The sequence below is a fragment of the Sorex araneus genome, chromosome 1, assembly GCF_027595985.1.
Source record: "Sorex araneus isolate mSorAra2 chromosome 1, mSorAra2.pri, whole genome shotgun sequence".
Classification (NCBI taxonomy): domain Eukaryota; kingdom Metazoa; phylum Chordata; class Mammalia; order Eulipotyphla; family Soricidae; genus Sorex; species Sorex araneus.
In genome coordinates, this window is record NC_073302.1 from 372,403,509 (window position 1) to 372,422,352 (window position 18,844).

The window sequence follows — 18,844 nt, forward strand, 5'->3', positions numbered from 1 at the left end:
ATTTCCATATATATACCTGTAGTGTATTCAATATGCCAAAAACAGTAACACGAAGTCTCACAATGGAGACATTACTGGTGCCCGCTCGAGCAAATTGATGAACAATGGGACGACAGTACTACAGTGCTATATCTATATATAGATATAGATATATAAAGCACTGGTAGAATGCTATAATAACAAATAACCAAATGCATTTAAAAAGGGATGAACAGATACCCACTCAAAGAAAACTTACAGATGGCAAAAAGGTAGATGAAAAATGCTCTCTATAATATATTATCAGGCAAATGCAAATCAAAATGAGAAATCTTCTCATGTCAGCAAGAGCAACACACATCATGAAGAACAAAAACAGCCAGCAAGAGCAACACACATCATGAAGAACAAAAACAGCCAGCATTGGCATCGGTGTAGGAATAAAGGGAGACCCAGTCATTGCTGGTGGGAATGCCTACTGGGCCAGACATTTTTGTTTATTTAGTTTTTTTGTTTTGTTTTGGGGTCACATCTAGTAATGCTCAGAATCTGTAACTAAAGTATTCAGGGAAACACTGAAGCCAAAGATAGAACCCAGAGCTCTTCCCAAGAGATATGACTACCCAAGAGTCATTGCTCTGGCTACAAAAGGTATTCCTTTGCATATGTATATAGTTTTGAGCAAACACTCCTCAAAGACAAGGCACAGAACACAACATGACTGATCCAAGAGCTTTATTCTGACTCTGGGCTGCAGTTTTGGTCATTTGGGATGCCACAGCAAGTTTAATATGTTTCAAGAAATAAAAGAGGGCTTGCTCTTAAAGCCTTCCTTAAAATACAAATCTTGCCTGCTTGTCTTTATTTCTTGGCTTGCTTTTCCACTCTAGAGAAGCCTGTGTTCTCTTTTGAATACATTTCCCTTTTCACTCCTCTCACATCATTCTAAGTAAGTTTCATGCAATAGAACTACCTTGCTTCACTTTAAAAAAGCAATAATAAAAGGGTCAGAGACATTGGCTAATGTGGTAAAAGAAATACATTCACATATACCCAAACTTTAGCTCCCAGTATGGATGGAATCTTGGCCTGGGGTATAAAACCACATTATAGAAAGTACTTCCTGTGACTACTATGATGTCTGTTAATGTCAAATAACATTACCACTTGATTTCTAAATAAAAGATGGTAGCAAAACTTAAGAATGTTATTTCAGAAAAATTAGTTTAACTTTGCCAAACACAGGTTTTCCTAAATTCACAGAAGCCACAGTCTCTGGATCCAAAAACTAATTAAATCAGATGACTATGAAAACCTTAGGGAAAATACATATGAGAATTCTCTTTGTTGTATGTACCCAAGTGATGAGTTTCTAACGGTGATCATAACTTTTATTTGATCAGTTGTAGTTTGAAAACATGAGACAAGAATGGGTTTCAGCAGACAAAAAGGAATATTTATCTGCATGTATATTTACAACACCAATAGTCTGTTGAGAGAATAGCACCACTTTTGTGTATGTGTCTAGATTTGACCTTCTGCTGGCCTTAGAATCATCTAGTTTATTTTCCTCTGCAGCCAGGTTCTGAAATACTAAACACAGCTGTAGGCAAAGGAAGAGGTTGGTCAAATATTCCACCCAAAGATGCAGTAATAAATGGAAATGGAATTAACGTATGTAAAGTTGAGCAATGTTTGCTTTGGCACCATTTTCTCCCCTCAGTCACTTGTTTGGAAAGGCAGAAAAAAAAATAAAAAAAGAAAGGAAGGAAGAAAACCAAATATAAAAAAGCAGTGAAACAAACAAAACACCAAGTAAAGCTAAAAAAGGGGGGGGGGAAGCTCTCTTGAGAATCAAATGAAGCTGAACACCATAAATTTTCAAATGGCCAGAATTACTATGACATTAGAGATGGAGGAACAATGCTAAAAATTGTGTAAGGATACTTGCTTCCAAAAAGGACCTGTGCACCTGTTGATGCATTTTCCAGGCCTTTGAATGATAACAATTTATGAGGCTATTAATACTAAGCCCAAGATTTATCAGATGTGCTGTTTGTCTTGTGGCCAATACAACCTCATAAAATTTGTGTTGCTCTGAGTTAACACGGAATGCTCTGCCAGTGGAGTTATGTGGAGCATTTAAATCGGTTAATCTTACAAGAATGGTGCATTTAGTCTGCCTATTAGAGGAATTCTTCAAGGATTCCTACCAGTTGCAGAGCCAGGCTGGAAGGGGCGGTCCATCGCTGGGTGAGGTAAAACGGAGGCAGCAGGGGCGGACAGCAATCTGGAGACGAGACGCTGTTTCTCTAATCCATCCATACCAACCACAGCCAGCCTAGTTTGGCACACGGACAGCGCACGTGTGCGCTGGGGTTCCGGGAACGGCTGTTGCCAAGAGAAAAGCACAGTAGAAAGAAACATGAGACGGGCATTGAGAGAGACACTATGAGCGAGATGTCAACAAATTAAGTTCATCAGTTCAGAGACATAATAAACGGTGTGAAGGAAAAAAGAAAAAAAAACAGAGAAAGGGAGAGAAAAAACAAGAGGCAGTCAATAAATTCATTCAACAGATGTTTTCATACCAGAACCAGGACCTGACTGGCTGGCCAAGGAAGGGGTGATGGCAGGAGACCTGACAGTTGAGCTGATTGAAAGAAACAGACCTTTAACCTCCAGGGGAACTGTTACTTTGACTTCTTATCTTGCTATGAACATTTTGAATATGGTTCTTAATATGGAGAACATCTCAGTTGCTTTCAGACTACCAGTGAGCTAAATTCTAAAAGTTTTATCATAAATTTATTTCAGGAATAATGTGAACTAAATTTATAAAATGCCTCTAAAACCACCAACTCAATAGCTCTAGTATGACAACTTTCATTCTTCATTATTCAGGGATCACCCGCCATGAGTGAGTAATCGCTGAGAACCATAAATGTTTGTTGGAAGCATCTCAATAGCACAACAGTTGTTAGCTTCTTTCATAAAGTAGTAAGTATACTCTCAGAGATTTAACAGTAGGATCAATCTTCATACTTCTCAAGTTATTGACTCAAAGAATGAGATTGGGGAAGTATGTGGAAGCAACACCTAGTCCAGTCTCCAAAAAAGACCATCTCTATAACCATCTCTATAACACAGATAACAAATTTAATTATCAACAATACACAGTGAATATTTCTTTTCTTCAATCTAGTGAATTCATAACTTCTCAGTTCCTTCTTGTTTTATTTTGTGTTCACAATAAACATGAAAAATATTCGAATGCTGCTTTAAAAAAAGATGACATATCTTTGAGAAGTAAGTGGATATTTCCAACGATTCAAGTTCCTCAAATTTAATTTCAATACTCTTAGAATTCCTTTAATTTAAAAACTGCACATGTTTTTCATCTTTAATGAACATGGCTACCGTTTACCTTTTTAAGACTTGAAGTAAGCATTAACCCTCTACAAGAAGTTTCAACATTCTTCTAAGTTTAACCACCAGTACACAACCTATTCTTTACATTACATACTCATTGCTAGCACAAGGCTTGGTACACTGTGCCATAATAAAAGTACTTAGTGAGTATGCTAAATTTTATCTAATACAACTACATTGAATGTACATTCAGCAGTTGTGTGTTATAGTAATTTCTCTACGTTAACATTACATGCAAACTTTAAACTTAAAACATGATCAACATAGTGATAGTGCAAGTGGTAATGCATATGCCTTGCACAGGTTAACCTGGGTTTTATCTCTTGCAGCACATATGCTCTCCCAAGCCCCACTATGAGTGATCCCTGAGCACAATGCCGGGAGTAAGCCCTGCGCACCAATGAATGTGGCTTCAGAACAAAACAAAACAAACAAAAAAGTGAGTGATAATTATAAATATATAGTTATAGATTATAGGGAATGTTTTCAACTTAGAGTAGAAAGTCATTCCAAGTTAACTTAAAGATATGTTGTAATTCATGTATCTGTATATGTTAGTACTTCTGTTTTGTTCTGCAAAATAACTCTTCCAATAAACATTTTGAAGACATTTGCCATATACTCAGTCTTTGGGTTTGTTTTCCTTATTAGGATGGCTTGATCAGGATATAATTCTAATTTAACTGATTTTTATAAGAGTTGATGTATCTTGCTTCTTGAGCGTCTCCATGTTAAATGTCCAGAGGATGCAGCAGTAAACCCAGTAAAAACAGATTCAGTCCTTCCATTCAGAGATATCAAAGGAAATACAATAAACAACCAGGTCTTTGACAGTTTTTATTGGGATAAAGTTAGATTTTGCATACGCAATTTAAAATGTAGGAAAAAATTATAACTGGGCATTTACAGTATTCATCATGTCTGTCTTTTCCTACTCTGATATATTCTTTGATCCTCACTTAAAATAATTCAAAAAGTTTCTTCATGATCACACTACTCCTATGACCAACCTGTTCACTCCCTTCCTATCAGCAAAAAATGGGCACAAAAAAGTCTCTAGAGGTAAACCAAAGTTTGTAGACCCCTCTGACCCTATCATTTGGAATCTGCTTGATCAGAAGCCAATGAAATTTCCAGTCTTAGAGTTTATTCTATTCCTTTGCCAGGTTTTAACCAAAATCCTATTTACAATATAAAAACATTACCCACAAAGCTGTATTTTGACTTTTGCAGACCCTTGGTACTTAAACTTACTGAGAATCCTTCAACGATAAAAAATTAAAATGACACATTATACTTATATTGGCATATGTTGGATTTTAGTATTATTATGTCATTGTTAATGTACTCTGTTTTACTGTGATAAAAAACTTAAATTTAAACCTTCTGTGATTCACTGAAGACTCATGGGCTCTGGGCACTGAATCTATTATCTAGTAATCATTACTGTCTCGTGATAATTACTGTCTAATGATCATGGTCCCAATCATTTGTGCTTCTACCAGCCTACCTTTCCCTTTTCACGGAGGCTCTGAAGTTTCATATTCAAACATGCCCATAGCCTACAAGTTCCACTTTAGGTTTTACACAGAAGTGCTTCTGAGCTCCATTAAATATATGTTTCCTTTCCATTAAATTCTCATCACACTTTTTCCTTCTCCCTCCCATCAACCTTTATACATTAAAAGCACTGCATGCAGTAACAATTTACTGAGCCCATGTTCTGTACCAGACACTCTGTTGATGAGCTTAGCCTTTTCAGTCCTTACTGTGTAATGAGGATACAGATACCAAATAGATATAAGTATAGCAGAATTAAAATACAAGTTTTTGTAGAAAAATACAGGTAGCGATAAAAACCCATAAAAATAAGTTCTTATGTGGAGATTGAGGGAACTTCATTTTTTAAAAAGTAAGTTTCATTTGAGACATAAAATATGATTTGAAATTAGGCAGGCTGAAAGGGAAAGAAGTGTTATATGTACACAAACCTGATCGTACATACATTTGATGTATATATGTAGATTTACATAAACCATATTTGTATGTTGAAATGCTTTTTCACTCAGATTTAGATCTAACATATATGTGAAGTCACATGTTGCTACATTTAGTCTCTTACCATATTTTTTTTTGAGGGGGTTGCACCCTGCTCTTCTGGGGGCTTACTTCTGACTCTGTAATCAGGGATCACTCCTACTGGGCTCCAGGAGTGACATAGGATGACAGGAATTTAGTCCAGGTTGGCCATGTGCAAGGCAAGCTCCATATTCCCTGTACTATTGCTCTGGTCCCACCTTATGTTTTCTTAAAGATAAATATTTGTATATTAAAAAGATGCAAAATATTTTGGAAATTTTAAAGACATGGTCTTTTGCAGTTTTTTAACCATATTTTAAATTACTAGATTTTTATCTGGGTAAAAAAGACAAAGACTTGTATTATTATTATTACTATTATTATTATTATTATTATTATTATGGCAGAGCCTGGCAAGCTATCCGTGGTGTATTCGATATGCCAAAAACTGTAACAAGTCTCTCAATGGAGATGTTACTGGTGCCTGCTCAATAAAATTGATAACCAATGGGATAAAAGTGATACAGTGATTAGTCAATGAATAACAATACTATAAGAGCTCTACATAAAAAATACCAACACTTTCCTTCTTTTATCAATGGTGCATATTTATTGTCTCACATGGACTACTCAGCAGCTCTTTAACACACAGTAATATTTGTTTTTTAACTCATAAGAATGACAAATTCCATACATCATAATATAGAACTTTACAACTAGGAAAGTAATATCCTTCATGTCTAGTCTCTGCTATAAGGACAATGCATTAATTGCTTTTTTTAGTAATTTGGCCAGTATTTACTCATCAATGTAAGATCCCACCAATATCTATTTTGTATGCATAAGAAAATATACCCTTCCTAGGTTTAATATAAAAAGTAAATTTTGTATGACTACTAATTTTATGGGTTGACACTCAAATTAAAGCATCTAACAAGTTATATAAAGATATCAGCTTTGATTCATCAGTCATATATTTCCATGAAGTGTTTCCCATGCAGTAGTGTACATAAATATATTCTGGATACAAGAATAAAACGGGGAGATACAGTCATGCTTAAAATCTTATCATGAGAATAATAAAAAATAAAACATATTATAATCATAACATAAATTATCCAAGGTATGGGTAATGAAACACATAGGTATATAAAGACAAGAAAAAACAGTGGGGGCTGGAGCAATAGCACAGCGGCTAGGACGTTTGCCTTGCACGCGGCCGACCCGGGTTTGATTCCCAGCATCCCATATGGTCCCCTGAGCACCGCCAGGAGTGATTCCTGAGTGCATGAGCCAGGAGTAACCCCTGTGCATCGCCGGGTGTGACCTAAAAAGCAAAAAAAAAGAAAAAAAAGAAAAAGAAAAAAAAACAATGATCAAAGGATAATATTCATACTATTCTCTTTAAAAAAAGAAAAATGTAAATGAAATTTAAAATAAATAGCTGAACCTTTTAAGTACTTTACTACGATAAATACATAATCACTGGAGCTAGGCACAGACATGGAACAAAAATAAAATTGGGAGGGAACACTTCCAATGATATCAGGCCTTACTCTTGGCTCTGAGCTCAGAGACCACTCCTGGTAGGACTTAGGAGACCACATGGGGATTCCAGAAGTTGAACCCAGATTAGCCACATGCGAAAAAAAAAAGTAAAAATCCACCCTACCTGCTCTCTGATGTCTTCAGCCCTGGGGTCAAATATGTTTTAATTTTTTGTCAAAACAGGACTATAGAAAAGACTAAAAACATATTCATGTTCAGAATTTCTGACTACAGTTATAGGCTTTTGCAAATCGGTCATTCTTTTAATGTGTAGGACAAATCTTTACAAACCAGTAAGGCACACACTGCCATGGTACACTCAGGTTCCAAAGTATTAGAGAATGGCGGGATGTTTATCTTTTTTTATTTCAGAAGCTACTACTTTTATTTCAGGAGCTACTACTCTTCACCAAATAAAAGTATCCTTCCTGAGGTTGGAAAATAAAGATCCTCCTGTTAGAACTGAAACTGATCAAAGCATCTCACTAAGCCTCTGTTTCTTATAAACCAAAAAGAAAAAAGAAAGAGATATAATTTCATCCATGGTAATTTTATGTCCTCAAAGGAGGAAAGTGACTTTTCCTCTCAATATCTGAAAAGTACAATATCAAGCAGTTATCTAAACTTATTGCTATTAACATTTAGATGGAGGAGGCCAGGGGATAGTACAGAGATTAAGAGGCAGCTCTTGCAGGCTGTTCATCCTGTTTAACTCGGAACATCCCAGGCAAGCAGCCCTGTAGGCCCCTGAGCACCACCAGGCGTGGCCCCTGTAACCCTGAGCAACTGAATGCAGCATCTCATGCCCTGACAATAAACCACAGGCCCAGTTATGGATATATGGATATAGGGCATGGCCCAGGGGCTTATTTAGCACTCCTTGGTAAGCACAATAAATAAATAAATATCAAATGGATATGGAGTGATAGCAAAGCTGGAAGGGTGTTTGCCTTGGATGCAACAGAACCAGGTTTGATTCCTCCATCCCTCTTGAAGAGCCTAGCAAGCTACCAAGAGTATCCCACCCGCACAGCAGAGCCTGGCAAGCTACCCGTGACATATTTGATATGCCAAAAACAGTACCAACAAGTCTCACAATGGAGACTTTATTGGTGCCCACTTGAGCAAATCGATGAACAGCGGGATGACAGTGCTACAGATAGTGCTAAATGGATGTCCCATTTGGTGAATACTATTGGGAATGTGCAATGTACATTAAGCAAATAAATACTCACCCATCGCCAATTTTTTTTTAAACCACCTGTTAAATATACAACACTAAGTCTGTTTTTTTATGCATTTATTACTTTAATCATGTGATTTAACTGGGGGCTCTAATTTGGTTGGTCACTTTCCCCTTTTGAAAAAAATCTCAGGTTTCTAAGATGTGTAAGACAATCTTTTCTTCTATAGAGTAATCTCAGGCCACTATGATCAAACATTGTTTGTGTTCACCCACTGATAAAAGCTTCAAATTACTTCCACAAAAGTGCCTATTTTATAAATTTTCAATGAGGCCTAGTGAGGTATCCATGTCATGGCCTTCTCGTAGTTGTAGGGCATAAGAATTGCCATCGATCTGATGACTAGGAATAGATCTTGAATTTCTCTCTAAAAAAAGTACAATGTTGTTTCTAAGAATGAAATATTTATTTTCGGGTGACTTACTCATGGAGATTGTGACTTACTCATTTATTGTGGGGTGATAAAGCCCTTGGGTAAAGGGGATTTCAAATTTCTGTTTTGTTTTTTGTTTTAAGTAGCAGAGATATGGGGGTTTGTTTCCATTGGGTTGGGTTTGGCTTTCCCATCCCCAGGGTTCTATTTTATGGCTTCTGGGTTTTTCTTTTTGCTCTAGATGGTTACATTCATTTGTTTTAAAACAAGGTAGTGGTTAGTCTATGTGTGCTATATAATGAATACAATCACAAAATTTCAGCAGGAAGAAAGACATAACTAATGATTTAAACAATCAAATGTATTGGATCCACTTTAATAAAAGATATGACTAAGGTAAAAGGATGAAAAAGATCATGGGAAAATAATTAGAAAAATATAGTTTTCTCCTTAAAACTATTTCTAAAGCCATTTTTTAAAAGAGTATGGTTTTCCTTGTTGGTCTTAAAAGCAAATTTAATTTTCTTTTGGGTTCATAGTGTTTTGAATTTCAGAAGTCTTGCTTTTATAGCAGAAAATTAGAATCATAAATATCCCTAGAGGTTATCTTGTAAGATGCCAGGGGCTAATGAGAATTTACATGTTCCAAAGTTTTTGTATTATTCAGGATGGGTGTAGAAATATTGGCTAATTTTAGATATTTTAAAAGCTAAACATGCATGTTAATAATTTAAAGTACCCATTAAGTAGAAAATAAATTTAAAGTAGACAACGCATTTTTTTAAAGCAGGAAAGCTAAGAAACAATCAATCTAAAAATAGAGAAAATAATATATTGAAAAAGCTGAACAAATACAACTCAAAGAATAAGGTTCTAGAAACAAATGCCCGTATATCACTAAACACAGCTGATATAAATGTACTCAATTTACTAGTTAAACTAAGACAAATTGAATTTAAAAAGTAAAAAGGCTATATCCTTTGGCAGAACCAGATTAAATTAAGTTTCTATGAAGACATTTATGGAAAACTCAAACAACAACAACAAAAAGGAGTAAAAGCTTTGTACAGTCATATTAAAAACATACAAAATAGAGGTGGAGGAAATATTAGAAGCAAGTTATGGACACATATGAAATAACACTAAAGTTCAAGTCACCAAACTTCAATTCAATCAAGATAACACTTCTAAGCTTAAAAAATATATATTATATATATCATATATTTATAATATAGTTATATCCTATATATGTGCATCAGATATACATAGGAATAAACCTGTAATATATAGTAACATGTATGTAAAAAAAACACTGAAGTTTCTCATTAAAGTCACCTCATGGTTATAGCAAATTTATAACAAAACAATAGATAGGCCTCTTTGACATGTTCAGCAGCTTAAAGATATGTAGAATTTTGTGGTAAATAAATACTACAAAATTAATTACAAAGCATGCATGTAATCATTACAAATTATTTGATATAATAAAGCAGTGTTAACAAGTTTAAACGACCTTAAAATTAAATAAATTCTAAAATCTGCTATTATATAAGTGAACCATGAAGAAATTATGCACATGAGACAACTGTTCTCATAGGACAAATATCATTAATCCACATATATGTGTGCCTATGCCTACAGAAGTCAAGTTCTTAGGAAAAAAAGTATGATGATCATGATTTGAGGCTGGGAAGAGAAAGAATTGGTTCTAATTCGAGTTAGTATTTTAATTTGAGAAGGTAAAGTTCTAGAGAGGAATCATGGTGATAATTGTTTATGTTAATATACTGAGTTACTGAATTGTATACCTGAAAGTTAGTAAGGGTGCCAGAGATACAGTACAACAACTATGGTGCTTACCTTGCTTGCAGCTAAACCTGTTTCAGTTCCTGGCATCACATATGGTCCCCCAAGCACCCCAAGCACTGCCAGGAATTATATCTCTGAGCACAGAGCCAGAAGCAAGCTTTGAGCAATTTCGGGTGTACCCCCCAAGTCCCCTTTCCACACACACGCACACACACAAACACAAGTGTGCATGTAGATTAAAATGGCAAGGGTTTTTTTTGTGCATGTGCATATAAATTATTTTTTGTGTATGTACATATAAATTATATATATATACTGTGTGCGAGATCCGGGGCTGAGATCTCCAAGCCTGCTCTGATTGGGACTGGGCCTTCTCCACCCAAACCCTTAATTTTTCAGTAGCCTGGTAGCCACACCAACAAATTGCCCCTGGAGCTGTGTAATCCCACCAATGGCCAATATCCAGAGACTATAAATCCAAGCTCCCAGAAGTGCGCGACATCTAATTGTCTTGTGCTCCCTCTTGGAGAATCGGACAAGCTACCAAGAGTATATTGCCCACACGGGAGAGCCTTTCAAGCTCCCCATGGTATATTCATATACCAAATACAGTGAAAGATATATACATACCTCTCAGAGAGCCCAGCAAGCTACCAAGAGTATCTGGCCCGCACGGCAGAGCCTAGAAAGCTACCCGTGGCATATTCGATATGCTGAAAACATTAACGGTAGGTCTCATTCACCTGACCCTGAAAGAGCCTCCAATTGTTGGGAAAGATGAGTAAGGAGAGGCTGCTAAAATCTCAGGGCTGAGTGCAATAGAGACATCACTGGTGCCCGTTCAAGTAAATCGACAAACAACAAGATGACAGTGACACAGTGATACAGTGATATATACAATATAGCCACATACACTGACCACATTACATATATATGCATATATATACATATATATATGAAGTAAACAAAAAGATACCCATCATTCTGTGGTCGTCAATACAGATATTTTTCCCAAAATACAGTTCTTCCTAAACACTCCAAATCAATTGTTTATACTTCAATAACAATAATAACAAAATCAGTTTTATCAACACAAAAGATAGATAAGAAGAATAGATAAGCAAAAAACTGGAAGTTTATCTGGAGCAATACAAGTATTTCTTGCCCACACTCACCACTGCTTTTGAAAATAATTTTGAGAGTACTAGTTACTGCAATTAAGCAAGGAAAAGAAATAAAATGAATCCAGGTTGGATAAGAAAAAATAAACTCACTATTTTCATGTGATGTAACAATATACTCAAAAAACTTAGAGACTGGGACCCGGGTGGTCATGCTTTTGTGTGGCCGCTTTGCTGCTGATCGACCAAGGTCTGGAGGCCAGCTAGACTACTTTTGGTCCCAGAAACTGCTTGCAGCCATGTCTCTAGACTGTGAACTAAGCCATAGCCCCACGCCAGCCAAGGAGGGGAAATATCCTTCTTTCTCGTGTTTTTTTTTCCCTTTTCTGGAAGAAGCTGCGTGGCGACCACTGTATTATGAGGACTATTAAGCAGGTACAAACTTGGTGGTGCGGGAAGGAGGAAAAAAAAATGTGTTATGAACTTGAAAGAGCGGGGCGCTTGGGGAGTCTTGGGCCGGGGCTGATACTGGCTCTCGCTCTGTTGAGATTCGACCTGGGTGGCCATGCTTTTGTGCGGCTGCTTTGCTGCTGATCGACCAAGATCCGGAGGCCAGCTAGAATACTATTGGTCCCAGCAACTGCTTGCAGCCATGTTTCTAGACTGTGAACTAAGCCATTGCCCCATGCTGCCCCAGGAAAGGAAATGATGCAATTTTTAACATAAATCTCCCTGGACTTAATTATTAAAATACTAAAATTCAGAAATCCTAAACCGCGTGACTGCATATCTCTTCATTCTCAGCAATGGAAAACTAATCAAATGCTTCCTCGTCAGTAAGGCTGTTTTTTTTTTTTTGTGGGGGGGGGGAACTCCAACAACAATAGTGAGTTTTGTGTTGAAATATGGAATGTAATCAAGGAAAAGAGAAAATGAAGTGAAATTTATCAGTTACACAGGTGGGGGTAGGGGGCGGGGGGGGGAAGTATACTGGGGTTTTTGGTGGTGGAATATGGGCACTGGTGAAGGGACGAGTGTTTGAGCATTGTATAACTGAGACATAAGCCTGAGAACTTTGTAACTTTCCGCATGGTGATTCAATAAAATAGAAAAATAAATAAAATGAAAAAAATTAAAAAAAGAATAAGTGCTCAGTATAGAAATTTATAGAAAGGCCCTTCTTGGGCTCTTTTATCACAGCTCCTTCTCTCATGCTCCAGTCTGCTATATTGCAAGTCATAGTCAAATTTGTGGTTGGAATTAACATCTCTCCTTCTGCATCAGTTGCCAAGACACACTTAAGCAACGAGGAAATAGGATCACATTATTTCTTCATTTCAGCAGATAACAATATGAGCTACATTATTTAAAAACCAACTTAATGCATCACATGTACTGATAAATTAATGACAGATTCCTTTGAAATCAGGTAAAGGCGAGAGTTTGACATAACAAATGGGGACACAAAAATAGGTTTAACTCCACGCCTAGGTCCTTGCTGTGTGGCAGTGACAGTTTCACACTTTGCCCTAAACTCAGTCTTCAAAAATGCATTTCTAACAGTTAATAACAACAGAATTTCAGAAGAAGAAAACACTGTTCTTATGTCAAGATTCTGAAAGTATTACTACATAATTTTTCTATAAAAAGCTTTTTTCCAGACTCTAGTATCTGCATTTTGAGTCTTGATACTCATATAGCTCCTCCCCAATACACACACTCTCTCTCTCTCTCTTTCTCTCTCTCTCTCACTTAAAAAATGGGGCAGGATATCTCTAAAATTATATGAAAATGATGTCATCATGCCAAAGGAATGGAGTCAATTTTCACAGTGTTCATTCAATCAGCATAGTCAGGAACCTAGTTTTAGAGAAGCTAAAACTTTTACCTGCACTTTTATTTTAGCAATTTCAGCTCAGATATTTCACTCAGAAACTAGATTAAAGAGTAAGAGACACTGACACATTAAGTACAATCCTTACAGAGCTCATTTCTATTCACTACCTGTACAAATATATCACCACTTAACCACAGTGCTTTGAGGAAATATAGTCCCACATTCTATGCCTCACATAGTAAGTAAACATTTCAGAGGGCAGGCCAAAGAATATGCATACTTAAAAGTATTCTACCCATTCTCATATTCTAATTAATTGCTAATTTTCAATTTGTAGATTCTTATGTTTGTGGTTGTGTCTCATAATTATGTAGGATAAATGTAAATTGTCATTTTTCTGAAGATATCACTCAAAGAGTAACTCTGAAATGTCACATGCATTTTCAGCATGGGAAGAAATGGGCAGTCATCATGAGAAAGGATCTAAAACATCTTTTCTCTTTGTATGATAGTAGTATGATCATGTGGTTATAAGTGCACGCTCCAACATCAGACCACTTAGGTCAAATTATGGCTTTGAACCCTCCTACCTGTCTCAAATGGCAAAGCTACTAAAATTCTCTCTGCCACAATGTTCTTCTCTTTATAATGGAAGTAATGATACCATCTGACTCCAAGGACTTTTATATGGCTTATGTGGTAATTTATTCATCTAAGTGTTAAAAATATTAGCTTCATAATATTCCACTACTGTCACAATTTAAGCTCAACTAAAAGCCTAGCTTCAGAGACTCCTCACTAAATCTCAAAAGAAATCAACTAGCCACATAAATTTCTCAGATACACAGTTCTCTGGCTGAAAACTCTGGGGTGACCTCAGGAGGGAAACAGGCTCAGTCCTCATCCTGTTGAAGTCCCAGAAGTAGTACTCACACCCCAATAACTGCTGCCATGCCTATAGGCAGACTCTACCACCTAACTGAGCTTCTCAGGGATGTCAAATTTCCAAAACTTTCAAGTACACTGGATTAGTTTGGCTGAGAACTCTAGGACTTATCGAATTGGTGTGCATAACCTTCTTCCAACCCATTCACACTTCCAGAAGCCAAACCCACATTACACTACCATTGCTATGTACATTCACTGCCCAGTTAAATATACTGGATTGTTTGGAGCCCATGGCCACAAATACGGCCACGTAATATCTACAAATTCTACAGTAGTAACATCCCAGTAGAAGCACACAAGATTGGACGGAAATGTCATGTAGAAGTCAACTAAGCTTGATTAACAAAAACACCAACACAGATGGTTCAACTAGCAACAACAGCCTAGTAAACCCTGAAGAACTGAGTGATCCCATTGTGAGATTTAACAATTTTCACAAATTTTGTTTTACTGATGTAGCTTTTGATAATCCTATCAGTCTCTTAGTGGTAACAAGCTATATAAAATCAGTTATTTTGGACCTGCTATGAGAGCAGACTTGAGGGGTGATTGGGAAAATGGGAATAATGGTGGATGGAAGGTCACAGTGATGATGGGATTGAGCTTGGATTAGTGAGTACCTGTAATAAATGCATTATGAAGAACAAAAAAAAAAAACCCAAAACTTAGAGACTCCACAAAAACACAGTTAAAATAATTAATGAATTTGAAAAAAAATGACAGGGTACACAATTAATATACATACATTTAATTTTATATGCAATGAATAAAATGGAAATTAAGAAAACAATCTGACTCAACTTTGTTTCCAAAAAAGGTAAAGAGAAAACTGAACAGAGAAGGGGAAGGGGTTTTATAGCCCAAACCATAAGATATGATTAAGAGAAATAGAAAAAAATTGTATGTAAATGGATTGGAAGAATAAGCATCATTAAGAAGACCATGTTACAGAAATATACAAAAATAAAGCAATTGCTTACAAAATGCCAATGTCATCCTCAAGGAAATAGAAAAAACTTAAAATTTATATGGAAAAATTTAATGACCAAAAACCAAAAATACTGAGAGATAATAACCAAAAATACCAAAAGAGAAAGACATCATGCTCCCCAACTCCAATCTATATTAACAAGAAGCATTAAGTAAAGCATTAAGGTATTGGAACAAAAATAAGCACATCGAATGAAGCAACAGAGAAACCAAATATAAATCCTCACACGTATAGACGCCTAACCTATAAAAAAGGAATCAAAAATGTATAAAGAAGAAATGAATAAACACCTCTTTAACCCACAACACTGAGAAAACTGGACAGCCACATTCCAAAAATATACAAACCAGATCACAATTTAATATCATCTACAAAAACTAAAGTGAAATAAAGACTTGGATATTGCATTTAGAACTCTAACATACATAAAAGGAAATAATGGTGACACACTCCGAGACCCCAATATCACAAGTGTACTTGGAGAAAACACCTTAGGCAAAGAAAACAAAACCAGGAATAAACAAAATGACACTATGTGGAGGTCGATGTGGAGGTCTCGTTCTGTTCAGCAGGGAGAACCCTTCGTAGGGCTGAGAAGGGGACGCAGCCGAATGAATAGACTCAGATCCCAGAAGAGGGAGAAAAGGCGTTTATTCTATGGCAGTTACAGAATTTATACCTCCCTGCTGGGAGGAGGTGGTATAGTATACATGCCGGGATCCCCAATAGAAATGCAGGGTATGTCTATTGCGAACCACAGCACCTAATGAGAGAGCGAGAACAAAAGGAAATGCCCTGCCACAGTGGCAGGGTGGGGTGGGGGGAGACGGGATTGGGGAGGGTAGGAGGGATGTTAGGTGTACCGGTGGTGGAGAATGGGCAATGGTGAAGGGATGGGTTATCGAACTTTGTATGGGGGTAACATGAGCACAAAAATGTATAAATCTGTAACTGTACCCTCATGGTGATTCACTAATTAAAAACAAATAAATTTTTTTAAACAAAAGAAAAGAAATACAGGTTGTGGCATGGGCGTTGGCTAGTGATAAACAAATGGTGATAGGATAAGATCAGTAAGGTAAAATGGCTCCCTACAACACTACATGAAAGTTTAAGAACTTTGCCATAGCAAAAGAATCTAGCACAGAATACAAAAAGGTAGATTTGTGCTTGGGGGAAGATATTTGCGAAGCATCTTACAGGGGATTGATAGACAGCATATATAAGAAATTAATTCCCCCCATAACAAAAAAAGAAACCCATGGAAGTCTGGGCACAGGTCGAGGATGTAGTTCAGCTTCTGAGAACTTGACTTGCACAGGAGTTCAATAACAGGCACATAACAACCCCCATCCTCTTTTTAAAAATTGTTGTTTTCTGGAAAACTTCATTTATTGGGTATTGTTGGCTTGAAAAGAGAATGTGGTCAACAAACCCTTGGAAGTACTTAAAATTAGGCTCTTTTTAGCTGGGCTGGGGCATGTGCAAGTGTGTCCAGCTCCCTGGGAACAGGTCAGGAAGCTGGGACTTGTCTGGTCAATTCTTCAGACCCTGAACACTCTCCAATGTGAGACAGTCTGAGGACAGAGTGAGGACGGAAGAGACTGAGGACAGTCTCTTCTGAAAGCAAACCAAGAGCCCTTCTGAGTCATTTTATTTTTTTGATTTGTTTTAGACCACACTGTTGGTCTAAAGGGGTCACTCAGGGGTCACTCCTGGTGGTGCTTCGAGGACCCTTTGTGGTGCTGGGGATGAAATGAGGGTTGAACTGTGTGCAAGACAACCACCTTAATATCTCTCAACCCAAGTTTTGAAAGGGGTCCCAGTAACTTCAAGGTCATGTCAAGTGGGCACTAAGACAGGCAGTGTGCAAAGTCGCGACACTCCTCTCCCCCGCCTGCCCGCCCCAAGATGTTCAAGAGAACAGAGCATATACACAAAGAAAACAAAAAATAACATCCAGGAGGCACTGTATGCTGCAATTTTCAGTGTGATGGGAGTTTTCACTGCAGAGCAAAAGTGGTCGAGGTCTCCCCTCCAGATTAACCTCCCAGCAAAACAGACTCTGTGGGAGCTCGGTCCAGAAGGTAGGAGAGAGACAAAACTTCTACTTGCCCGGAAGGCCCTGAGAAGCCTGAAATGTGGCAACATTTCCAGGCATTTCTTTTCCTTTTTTGTTTTTCAAAGTAAGTTTTGAGAGGCTGCTAAAATCTCAGAGCTAGGACGAATGGAGATGTTACTGGCTCCCACTCAAGGCAAATCGAAAAACAACGGCATGACAATGATACAGTGATACAGTAATTTCTTTTTTTTTCTTTTTCTTTTTTTTAGGCAGCTCTTAATTTTATTTATTTATTGATTGATTGATTGAAACCCCGTGAGATACAGTTACAAGCACCATGCACACAGGGGGAGGGTGGGAAAGTGGGGGTATACTGTGAATATTGGTGGTGGTGTTTGATCAGGCATTGCTTTAACATGAAAACATTAGGGTTGTCTCAGCAAGGAAGGCATGCAAAGGCCCGCTTACTAGAAAACTACACACTGAGAGCCTCAATTTGGGAGCCTCAACTGCTCCCAAGGCAAAGCTGTATCAGGCCAGGAGTGAGGAGTTTCTGGCTCTAGAGGAGGTGGGGGCCTCAGAGCAGAGGCGGGAGGGAATGGGAAACCAGTCAAACACAGTGGCCAGAAAAGGCCCACTCCCTGGTTGCAAAGTAGGTGCTCGCAGGCACCCGGAGCCCAGCAGCCAAGGAACTGTGGTCACTTCCAACAGGGGAGACCCAGACCTTCTCACAGAGTGCTGGTAGCATACTGAGCAGACTCTTCTGCAAAGATCTTCCTTGTTAAAGAGGTGATTGGACCCTGCAGCCTCAGGCCAAAGAAGCTGGTCTCCTGGAGGCGGTGTTTGGATCTCTGGCCATGGATTCTGCTTCTTATTAAGAATCACTTCAAGGGCAATAAGGGATTTGTGCTTCTCAGAGAAATGTTCAAAGTCAGGCTTCTTGCATCTTGGACGAGCATATTGCTGACCCTAAGCACTTCAAATCCTGTTGTTTGCAAACCAGAACGGCGAACCTTTTGCAAAATCTTTGCATTCTCAGTTTGCATAGAACAGAGAGCTGTGAGCAACTCCTGTATGGTAAACCACATGCAGGAGCTCACTTGGTCTGACGTTCTTGAGGCGCACATGTTCCTCCCACACCTGATATCTTGTGCTGCCTAACTGTGTCCTTGACTCGTTTTATTAGTGGGGTGATTTTGGAAACGCCAGCACTCCTTCCTCTGCAGAAACTGCTTTTGACGAATTTTCAGGGAGTTCCACGAAAGCGCCAGATAAGTGCTATGTCTGTTAGGCCATAGACCCTTGATTTCATCTATTCTGGGTCTAGTTCAGAGTCAGCCTGACACCAAGGGCACGAGCTTGACTTCCAGCCCAGTTGATCATCTACAGGCTGATGAGGAGCCAGCTGCAATTAGAATTGA

The 18,844-nt window shown here is 37.7% G+C and overlaps 1 protein-coding gene across 2 annotated transcripts in view; it reads right to left on the minus strand.

The window, feature by feature from the left end:
• The window catches only part of HDAC9 (histone deacetylase 9), a 1,006,394-nt gene that overhangs the window by 296,270 nt on the left and 691,280 nt on the right, over positions 1-18,844 (minus strand). For both annotated transcript variants that reach the window (XM_055131803.1, XM_004602237.2), the window contains one exon: positions 2,193-2,370. In XM_055131803.1, coding sequence (XP_054987778.1) covers positions 2,193-2,370 — 178 coding nt within the window. The remainder of the gene's footprint in view (positions 1-2,192; positions 2,371-18,844) is intronic.